The 11,854-nt window shown below is 39.2% G+C and overlaps 1 protein-coding gene across 1 annotated transcript; it reads right to left on the reverse strand.

The window, feature by feature from the left end:
• Positions 1-3,583: 3,583 nt before the first annotated feature.
• LOC146309088 (uncharacterized) lies at positions 3,584-11,227 on the reverse strand. The gene is made up of 2 exons (XM_084745199.1): positions 10,848-11,227; positions 3,584-7,156 (listed from the first exon to the last, which is right to left on the reverse strand). Exons 1-2 carry the CDS (start codon positions 11,041-11,043, stop codon positions 5,682-5,684), a joined length of 1,671 nt encoding a protein of 556 aa, XP_084601325.1. The 5' UTR covers positions 11,044-11,227; the 3' UTR covers positions 3,584-5,681.
• Positions 11,228-11,854: the final 627 nt, after the last annotated feature.

Raw genomic sequence — 11,854 nt, forward strand, 5'->3', positions numbered from 1 at the left:
GGACAATAGCAGAGTGGCCAGAATGCCAACAGAACTGCTTGCTGGCTGGTTGAACGTCGTTAGAAACCCACTCCACCTCACATCTCTCAACCTCAAGCATGAATGAACAGACTAAAATGACTACAGTGGAAAAGTAAATCTAAAAACAAAACGGTTGACGGCACACAGTTTTCCCTCCGTGAGCTCCGCTGCATTAACTGATGACACATAAACCGCTTTGTTTCTTTCCGGTTTCTCTGCTGCCAACTTTTCAGAAAGGTAATAAATGACACATGAGTCATCAGGGGTGAAGTTTATCTATTCTTTCTGTCATGGCTTCCTTCGAGTGCTGCTTTTAAACTTTATTTGGCGTCTCTGTCGTCTTTTTTTGCAGAAAAATGTGATTTAGTGGCTAAAAGGTTTAATATTCTAACTCTTAATCAGAAAGTCCTCACATCTCGCTTTAGATCTCACTGAGCGCCTGGAATATGAGAAGAATGTGTGTGCTTTGATGTGGGAGAAATGGGAACAGATACTGGTATCATATTTCACCTTGAACTGTTCAGATAACAAAGCCTGTGTGTGTGCGTAGTGCCAGTTATGACTGGTCCTGCTGGGAGGCGGCTGAGCAGCTCCCACCTGTTACATAACTGTTGTTTGTATCCTGGTTTTTATTACAGGAAGGATGGGACGACCCTGAGACTTTCATTCTACTCTCCTGTGTGCACAAAACAAAAACTGTTTCTTTCCATAATACAAACAGACAACAGTCTTGGCACAAACCACATGTTCATTACTTTATTTCTGCTCCAAGAATTACCAGCTTATTTATCATCTCTACTGTGCCCCAGAGATTTCACATTATATATTGCTTGTAATACCTCTTGTCAAGACTGGCTGGCTGTATGTGCACACAGTAAATACCAATCTTAGAGAAAGACAGTGTTCAGATATTTTGCTCAGTTTTGTCAGGAGTGGTCAGGCAGGAACAGGAGAACGGAGTTGACTATGTTCAAATGTGTTATGGTGCTGGCAAAAAGGCAAACAAAGGCAACCAACAAATCCAAAAGGAAAAACAAAAAAAATCAAAATCCAGAATCCAAACCAGAGTCCAAAGGCAAAAACACAAAGCAAAAATTAACAAGAAAACAGAAGCAACTAGTGTAATTAGCAACTAATAACTGTTCCTCTTGCCACGGGAAAAAAAGACTCCAGAATCAGTCATAAAATGAAGGTTTATTAGAACAAACTGGAACAAATCACTTTGTCTGAATCTCACAGCTCCGCAAACATCTTTGGTTGAACACCAGACCTCAGATAAACTCCGTATTACAAGAAAAGTTTTACAAAGTCATTCTTATCTGACGTCATGAGATCAAACTTCCATAAATGAGAAGAAAACAGTCCGGTTACATTTTTATCCTTCACATCGGTCATAGGCACGCTGTGACTACACTGCATTAAGACTACACAAAACTACATACAGCTTCAGAGTGAATGATAGTGCCTCTGTGTGTGTTGTGCAGTGTTACAATGCAAATAATGTAATTTTGAAGCGATCTTAATGGGAATTTCTTTGTTGCTGCAGTAACAGTATACAGGAAGAATACAACACATAAACATGAGCCCACATATTAAGACTAAAACGTATAGAATTTAAGAACAAAAGTGCTGGAAAAAGTAAATAATTTGTCATTATAAGTAAAATATGAATGAGATGAAAAAATATGCAGTACAAAATCTAAGTGAAATATGAAAATAGAAAAAATATGCAGTATATAACAAATTAGAAAAGCTGGCACTGCATCATCTGATTAAAAAAACAAGCCACTTTATTTTACAGAGGTTTAATGTCAGTGGGACGACTAAACGACAAACGAAATCATAGTGAGGCACAACACAGCTGTGATCAGACAGGAGGCTGTTAAATCAAAGTATAAGTCTGGTGATTCTGACTACTGTCAACAAATCTGGAACAAAAATCTAAACCAGACTGACGCCGTATACACCGTCCTGCTGCCCCAAACACTCACTAAAGCACCAAATGTGGATTAGTCTGCTTCTGAAAATAGTCCCCAACAAATGCAGTATTTATTCATGTTTCCTTGATTACAAACTAGAGCGAGCAGGTCTTTATTGACATTATTGAGCTTTAATTTAATTAAAAAAAAAAAAAGAAACGACACTATGGGTGTGTTGCAATCCTCATACAACCATACTTGCCAGAAAAAGATTTAGTTTGTCCAAATACATAATATGTCAAACATAGTATGCAAAAAAACAAAAACAAACAAACAAAAACAGATGTCCTACCGCAGTGATTCCCAAAGTGTGGGCCTACGGAGGTCAAGAAAAATAAATAAATAAATAAAATGTTTTTAAGTTTCAATTCTACAAGTTTGAAATGACCGTATAAAATATATGTGATTAATTTTTTTTAGAAAGTAATCAGAACTAATGAAGCAAAGCCTTGTGTTATTCTTTAATTATTTGACCGAGTTTAACGGGTGTTAGATGCTATTTGGTGAAAATGTACCTTACGTGTCATCACTGGTAAAATTAATCTCATGTTTTGAGAAACCAGAGTTATGATTAAAGATTTTCACAGGCCTCAGAGGATTTCCAGATTTCAAACAGGGCTGTTCTGACTGTAGACATGTTGATCACTTCTGCTTGTTGCTGTGTGATGTCAACATCAGCGTCATACTGAACCAGCCAAGACGCTTCATGTACAATCCAAAGGTGAAGTCGGCGTGTACGTATTTATATTCTGTGATTCTGATCCCCAATCCTCTGTGCAGTTGAAGATACATCACAACGACAGATGACAGCTCACTGACAGATGACGGTGCATTATGTATTTTTTGCGTACTTTTTCTTTTTACTTAAAATTTCACACTACAGACTGCAACAGGTGGATAAGCAAGAGGGTCAAAGTTCAAGGCGCAATGTTATGACATAACAGCATTTCCCAATTGTATGTCTACTGCATGCAGCAGTAGGTACTTTGTAAAGACAGCTGCAGTACACAATCTTGAGACTCCCAAAAAAGGAAGGGAACCAAAACAGGGGGTCTGAGTGTCCTCCATCGTTGTCACATTTCTTTTGAAAACAGATGCCTGTCTGTTAGGGCTACAACTAACTATTATTTTCATAGTTGGTTAATGTGTTGATATACCAGAAAATATTCACATTTAAGGAGCTGAAATCAGAGAATTGTGACGTTTTTCTTCTTTTTGACGATTAATTTAATAATCAATTATTTAGCGATTAATCAACGATGCAGCTCTACTATTGATGACCTATAACTGGCACTTAATAGCTGGAAAACACAATGTGAACACTGAATTTAACCATAACTGATCCAATTTCATATTTCATTACAATAACAGAAAATATTTTTCAAATGGTTTTCTAAGGGTTTGTTAGGCTGAAAAAAATGTGTCCCTTTCCTCTGAAACTCTCCAGAAGAAACTTCTAAGATTCTTCTTTTAAGGACATCTCAAATTTGAGATTTTTTTCATCCTAATACTCTCCATTTCTCCGTTTCTCTCCTCCTGATGAGAACGACGTGTGAACACAGATGTATTAAGGACAACACAACGGGCACATGCTCTCTTTATCGTCACATGCAGCTGTACTGTTGTCCAGGTGGAAACGGTACACGCTGTACAGCACCAGAAACAAGGTGTGATAACAAAAAGGAAAAAAAAAGTTGTGGAAAATTTGTCAGAAACTTGGGAGAAAACAGGAGAACTGTGACCTCGGGAGGGACTCGGGACCGGGTGATGAAAAACTGAGTTTTTGTCGTATGACAGTCCGTACCAAAAGCACAAAAAGAAAAAGTGAGCAACTTTGAATGCAGCTGTTTGTTTTTGAAGATTCCTGTTTTCAGAAGGGAAACTGGCTCAGAGCTGGTTTTATTCTTTAAATTGGATTTGGTCTTCTCCTTTCATGCAGAACTTAACTCATTTTCAGTCGGTTTGAAGTGCAGCCAAGTCTGTAACAGACGCCCAGAATAAAGATGCAACTGACTGATTTGATTCCTGCAAAGTAGGCAACAGGGATGGTGACAAATGAGCGAGCTGCAGGGATGACGTGTTTCTTGTAGGCCAACCTGAAAATTAACATCCGTCCATAAAAAGCCAATGGAATTTTTCCATTGGATTTTAGATTAATGTAAAATGTGAAAATAAACTCTGTGGCAAACAATAGTTTAAACTTACATGTTTTGTTCAGCAAGATAATCCAGCACTTTTATAATTATTGAGGCAGAAAATGCAATCACCAGTGGGAAATTCTTGGGTGAGTTATTTACTAACATATTTTATGTTGTAGAATAACCGGATGCTTATCCAAACCGCAATATCGCAATACACACCATTCTCTAGACTTCAGAAAACATCTTTGTTTAGTACAGATCCCTGAAAAAAACACTAAAATTGTTTTTCAGTGAAAATGAGAATAATGATGTAAAAACTATCCTTTCCTCTAACATCGCAAATCATCTTGCAACTGTAACATCAGTCAAAATAACTGCAATTAGACATTTCTTCAAAATCATTCAGCTCTGTAGACCACAGACCTTATTTTAGGCGAATAATGGAAAACTCTGAGACAAGGTAACTGGAAGTGCTAATATATGCTGACTCACTTCTGTGTTTCAGGACTCTGCAGCCTGGGACAAAGAGAGCAGGAAAATGACACTGCTTGGAGGAGATGCTACTGTAACCTCGTTTCAGCTTCTCATAATTGAATATTTTCTGGTGTCTTTACTCCTCTTGTGACAGTAAACTGAATATCTTTTTGTTTTGGACAGACATTTGAGGACATCAGCTTGGAAAACAGATTACTATTTTTCACCATTTCCTGACATTTTACAGACCATCCACTTATCGATTAATTGAGGATGGATGAAAATAATAATTAGTTGCAGCCCTTCTTGTGTACATTTTTTTTTGTTTTACTCTAGTACAATTTGGAGATGTTTGTATTTAAGGTTGAGAATTATCATTAGACAGGAAACCGCTGTCATATTGCTCTCTCCAAAGCCAACAGACTCCTTTCGCAAAAACTTGTTACATTGCAGAACACAGTAGTTGATGGTTTGCCTCAATTACAGTTTGTTTGTGTTATTGTGCGACTTCGTGGTTTCAAAAGGTTTTGTTGGATTGATAGAAATCACAGAATAGCAGAAACAACTAACAGATCGAGGCCTGTGTTCTGCAGGGTAAAATGTTTTTGCCAAAGGAGTCTTTGGCTTTGGAGAGACAGATATTGGACTTACATAACAGCAGCTTGAAAAAGGCTGTGTAACAGCAAGGTTAAGTGGTGAAAATATTCTAAATATAGTGGACATTTAAACCGATATTGGTCTCTTAGGTGTTTAAAATACATTTTGCTGCTGCACCTGTCCACAGCAGTAAATTGCTTATGTTTCTGCACCAGTGCTCCTGCTGCTTCTCCAAACTGGGGGCGTGTCGACCACCATCTACTGCAGGAAATACACTGATTAAGAATGAGTAAAGAATAATAGTTATGGCAGCATAGAAGAATGATTGTATATAATCACAGCCAATGATGCATGAAATGTCAGGATGAGTTTGCAGCTCCGACATATAAAAAAGATTATCAGCACATACAACTTGTAAAACGTAACACTTCAAAGTTTTTATTTACACCCCGCCATATTTACACCTCAGTCATTTCTCAGTTGTGTGGCTCTTCATGTGAAGTCTCACGTAGGTCTTTCGGTGGAAGCCTTTCCCACAGATCTCGCAGCGGTGTGGTTTCTCTCCAGTGTGTGTGCTGCTGTGCTGTTTCAGAGTGGAGTGGTCACTGAAACACCTGCCACAGATGTTACACAGGTAGGGTTTCTCTCCTGTGTGGGTTCTGATGTGTCGCATCATGTTGTGTCGGCAGTTGAAGGATTTACCACACTCGCTGCAGAGAAATGGCTTCTCCCCCGTGTGGATCCTCATGTGCATTTCCAGGTTTCCCTGGCTGTCAAAACACTTCCCGCACACTTCACAAACTTTCCCATTTTTGTGAGTTTTCAGGTGAATTTTTAAGTTTTCCTCAGAATCGAAATGCGTCCCACAAACGCCACAGAGGTCTGTGGCGTGACTTTTGGCATGATTCACCAGAGAAACCATGGAGTGAAACATTTTCCCGCACACTTCGCATATGGTCCGGGTCTGGTGCTTTTTTGGCGTTGATGTTTTCATTTTCTTCTCAGAGTCGTTGCCATTTTCATTTTCAGTTGGGTCGAGGTTCTTCTTATGCATGTGAACCAGCAGGTGCCGTTTCAATGTTGAGTAGTCATTGAAGCATTTGCCACAGATGGTGCATGCATACGGCTTTTCCCCCGTGTGTATCCTTATGTGTCGCATCATGTTGTGGCGACAGTTAAAGGACTTTCCACACTCGCTACAGTTGAACGGTTTCTCTCCTGTGTGGATCCTCATGTGTGTCTCCAAAGAGCTGGAGGCCCCAAAACATTTCCCGCAAATGCTGCAGATTTCAGCTTTCACGTGTGTCTTCACGTGAGTCTGAAAGCTCTCCTCAGTCTCGAAACGTTCCCCGCACACGCCACAGACATCCTTGGGGTGAACTTCCATGTGATTCACCAAAGAGACGTTGGCGTGAAAGGGTTTCCCACAGACTTTACAGCAAATTCGTGATTTTGTTTTTTTGGTCGGGTTAAGTGTTGGGACTGTCAGTAGACGACGTCCTTTCCTCTTTTTCCACTTGCGGTTGCTGTCACTGTCGTCGCTCTGTGATCCCACACTGGCCCTCCACTCCTCGTCGCTGTCATCGTTTTCCACTGCAGAACAGCTGGAGGAAGCCCCGTCATCGACCTCAACCTTCGTCTGGTCCTGCTCAGATGAAGTGCTCGGCAGAGGATCTCCTTCTCCTTTAGTGCTCTGGTAACTGGACTGAAGCTGCTCCAGCTCGTTCTTAACATATGGAGAGGCAAAGATGTACCTGATGGTGTTTTGCTCCTCCAGCTCCTGAAGCTGCTCCTCCTCCTCCTGGCTGCTGGGGACATCCTCCTGGCTCTTTTCAGTTTGTGGAGGCTCCTGATCCTGACTGGAGCTCCACCCCTGATCACAGTGTTCCTGCTGCTGATCGGACAGGTCCTCATCCCAGACAGAGAGAGCCAGCTGTGGTTGGTCTGCGGGAAAAAAAAAAAGAATGAAAAGAAACTTTTATTAAACAGAATATCAAGCAGAAAATAACAGACAAGGTTTATTTAATACAGGTTTGCCACAGTAGTTAGTGTTACCCTTGTTACACTTTTTTTTTATGTTCCATAGTCAAACAGTTTAAGAATATTTGTCAATACACTATTGCAAGTAATTTAGGGATTGCACCATCTACAAACCATGATATCACAGAATTCTCTGCATGTAAGGTGCTGAAAACTAACACTGAATGTGAGTGACCTTTGACCCCTCAGGACAGCACCAGATTAAAAACTGCACTACTCTACCATGCAAAGAGAAAGACATATATCAACAACATCCAGAAACACTGCAGGCTTCTCTGGGCCCGAGCTCATCTGAGATGGACTGACGCAAAGTGGAAAAGTGTGCTGTGGTCTGACGAGTCCACATTTCAGATTGTTTTCAGAAATCAGAAAAAAAGGAAAAGGACCATCCAGATTGTTACCAGCGCTAACTTCAAAAGACAGCTGCTGTGATGGTATGAAAGTGTGTTAGTGCCCATGGCATCATGGGTAGTCACATCTATGAAGGCACCCGTCATGCTGAAAGGTATACACAGGTTTTGGAGCGACATATGCTGCCATCCAGACAGATGTCTCTGTTTATTTTGGCAAGACAATGCCAAGACACATTGTGCACATGTTCCAATAGCTTGGCTTTGTAGTAACAGATCAGGAACTACACTGACCTGCTTATGGTCCAGACCTGTGTCCCACTGAAAATGTGTGGTGCATTATGAAGAACAAAATACGACAACAGAGACCCTGGACTATTGAGCACCTGATGTCACATATCAAACACGAATGAGAGAGAAATTCACTTTAAAAACTTCAACAATTAGTGCCCTCAGTTCCCAAACACTGACTGAGTGTTGTTAAAAGAAAAGCTGATGTATCACAGTGGTAAACATGATCCTGTCCCAACTTTTTGTAACATGTTGCAGGCATCAAACTCAGAATGAGTGAATATTTACAAAAAAAATAAAGTTAAACAGTTTGAACATTAAATACATTGTCTTTGTGCTATATTCAGTGTAATGTAGTGTAATGTGTAATGACAACGGATGCTACAATTGTAAAGTCAAAGTGTTTGCTCCGTACAGCTGCAGCAGCCGAGTTGAAGGAGTCAGATTTCAAACTTAACCCTGTAGCATGAGGTTGCTTGACTGGACTAGATATGGTTGTACAGACCGAAATCCACTGAAACTACAATTATACGTATCCCCAGCATCTCCAAATATTAATACATTATCATGAAGGCGTTAGCTGGTGCTCATGTGTCAAAACTAATGCTAACTTGCTAAACCAGTCTTGTAGAGGAACTACCATTACAACCGATTTGTGAGTATAATGTTAGTGTTACTTTGCAACGCGTCTGTGGACGTCAGACAAAGTTGTTGCAGTCAGGGAGATGTTTAATAGACCTGGCAACTTGGAACTTAATAAAGCACTTAGACGAGCGTCATCCCCTCATATCTTTTCTTGTCCTGTGTAATATGTAACACCAGTGATTTCTTAAACTGGTTAAAATTTTCCCATCGTGGCATCCCTAGTCAGCATCCCAACATGAAAGGCCGCCCTAAAGACTTTGGACTGGTTTGGCAATTTGGCAACTCTATAATTGTTTCCACCCAGTTTAAACATCAGAAGGTGGGAGATTGTGCTCAGTCACTGCAGTATTGTGCTGCAGTAGTTTTTTTGTGGGATCACCATAAGCATCACGACCCTGTTGGTGGTTCACTGACCGACCACTGCATACCAGGAAGACCCCACATGACCTGCTGTTGTGGAGACTCTCTGACCCAGTCGTTTAACCATCACAATTTGGACCTTTTCAATCTGTACGACTGTCCATTCTTTCTGCTTCCAACACGTGAACTTGAAGAACTGCCTGATATACCCCACCCCTTGACAGGTGCCATGGTAACAAGATGATCAATATTATTCACTTCACCTGCCAGTGGTTTTAATGTTGTGGCTGATCCGTGTATTTTGGTCAAATTAGATGAGTTTAGTCTGACTGGGACTATTATAACTTCTGGGCTTGGGATCAAAATGTGGCAGAAATGATTAACTATGGATTTAAAAAAACCCAAACAACTTTTTATGTTACAGAGATGGCAGGGAGACTGTTCCCTCTGTAACATCTAATCAGCAGTTACTCGACCAGTTGGTATTTTTATCCATATCCTGTCTCAGAACAACAGCACCTCTTTCAGTCCAATTTCAGTAAGTCAGAAAGGTTTGCAGTCTCAGTCTCGAGCTAAATATTTAAAGCCATTTTAAAAATGAATCAAGGAGAAGAACTTCTGAACCTGCGTATGTTCTCATGTGAAAATCACATTAGAGTTACTTCATTATGTCTGACTGGTGTTTGAAGTTGTGCTAAAACAATTCAATAGGTTGACAGACAGAATATTAATCAGCAACTATTTTGGTAGTAATTTTAAATGCAAAAAGCAAATATTTCCCTGTTCCAGTCCAGTTATTTGTAACGATCTGCTGATTTTCTTTGTCTTCTGTTATAGCCTTTACTTAAAACTGCTGGTGAGACAAAACAAGCAATTTAAGGAGGATTCAGAGATTTATTTGTAACATACAAAAGCAATATAATTATTAAAAGACAATGAGGTGTGTTCTCAAGGTTAAGATAAAAGACTTGTGTCAAAAATGAGAACTGAGAAAAAAAAAGAAAAGAAAATATTAAATATATGTGAAATTAAAATGCATCACACAAATTAAAGTAATAAAACCAAATTAAAATTTGAAGATGTCACACTGGGATTTAGGAAATCATGATGATATTACTGACAATATTACAATATTAGATGGTGTGCCGATTGGTGTGTACATAAAGTTGTCTGATTGGGTAAAACTGAATATTTGGGTCAAAGCTCTGAATATGTGCATTGTAAATAAAAGATAAATCTATGTTTTTTTTTCTGTTTCATTCAACATGACAAATTAATATCTCCTTAATTCATCTACCAGCCAACCTTGACAAGTTAAGTCAAGAAAATTATCTTTATCCAAGTTACGTGGACGCACTCTGTAATTCGGCGTACACTAAACGTGCCAATCAACACACGTTACTTTATACTTTGTTGTTTATAACCACAGTCCTCTTCCATCAAATTAAACTAACGCTGATGATCAGATACCATAAACGTTTATTTTAATCTAATTTTAGAGGTCCTTGGTGAATCATTTGTACGCCGAATATCAAACTGTAAATTTGAAATCAACAATATATCTTCATTCGTGGTCTACTAGGTATATACATTTGCAGATAAGAAGACAAATATTGCATTTTGAGAAAGTTCAATAGAGTTTGGCGTCTTGACGTTCTTCCCTTCAGGCAGGTATCACGTTACCCCGGAAGGGCCTGCTAAATATGAGGCATGTTAACCTGGTATTGAATCTGCTTTAGTTTTAATCACATATAACTACACATTTATTTAAAATGTCATCTTATTAAGAGGAAAACAGAGAACACAGCTAAGCTAACGCTAGCTACACTGATTTTCACCAGTAAAGTGGGCGTTGACGAGGCTCATGTTGTTAGCGCTTCAGTGCACAGTCAGAGCGACATTTAACCAGACATGGCGAGAGAATAAATGCATGCCAGTGATTCACAAACCTGAGTGTTTGTTTATCTTTATTTCAGGTTGTAAAACTGTCTGCAGCATCCTGCGCTGCCGGCGGATCTCCCGTTTGGAGAGCAGGATCTCCTCCTCGTAGCCCGCGATGGTTTTTTTCACCGCCTCGAAGATCTCGTCCGCGGCCGCAGACAGCCGCTCGTTAACGAGCACTCTGAGCAGCTGAATGCTGGACATGATGCGAGCCGACACTCCGGAGTGATATTCACTCTTTTACACGCTGTTTTTATTGTGAAAGAGGCAGCCCGACATGCAGCGTTTGACCAGAGTCAAGCTAACACTTTTCAAGTTGACACGAAACATTTCCGGTCAAATATTATTCTTTTCAAAGTAAAAGCTTAATTTATAAGAACGCAGGAACTACAAACTACAGGAACTACAAATTCTACAGACTTAAAAAAACATCTTAAGGTTATATAGTAAGCCAAAAAAAAAAAAAAAAAAAAGTGCTTGCTTTTCACATATATAAAATCTAAATATAATAATGTTATTAAATCTGTGATTGCAGGTGCAGAGGACAGTATGTGAGAGTCTTTTTGGTTTTTATTGTCGACCCATGGTGTTCTCCTGAGCACCTGTCGACCTACAAGTGTGAAAAGGTTTTTTGCACTTTGATAATTTAGATTCTTCAAAGAAATAAACTCACTCACTGTACAGTATCCTGTCTGACATGGCTACTTATTTAAAAAAAAATCTAAAATTTGATGCACAATATTAAATTAAAAATATTTTTTTAAATTTAAAAAGAGTTTTATTGCTCCTCCAGAATCTAGAACCAGAACTGTGTCCTTTAGTCAGCTCTTTACAGCAACTATCACGTCTATTATTCAGAAATAACAGACATTAGAATGCTGTAATTAACTAATCAGAATCAATTATTTAACAAAGCTGTGTAAAAAAGACATTTAAATAAAAATATGATCTGTGTACAAACTAGTTGTGTTGATCTCCATGAATCTTGGTATGATTCTGTCTGCAGGAGAGATGT

The sequence above is a fragment of the Lutjanus erythropterus genome, chromosome 19 (assembly GCF_056507025.1).
Source record: "Lutjanus erythropterus isolate fLutEry1 chromosome 19, fLutEry1.hap2, whole genome shotgun sequence".
Lineage (NCBI taxonomy): Eukaryota > Metazoa > Chordata > Actinopteri > Lutjaniformes > Lutjanidae > Lutjanus > Lutjanus erythropterus.

Bases quoted from the DNA above. Each gene is read 5' to 3' on its own strand.
- LOC146309088 (XM_084745199.1), bottom strand. From the start codon at position 11,043: ATGTCCAGCATTCAGCTGCTCAGAGTGCTCGTTAACGAGCGGCTGTCT. The intron at 7,157-10,847 runs GTTTGTGAATCA...TTTTTCCCGCAG, and splicing joins AAAGATAAACAAACACTCAG to ACCAACCACAGCTGGCTCTC.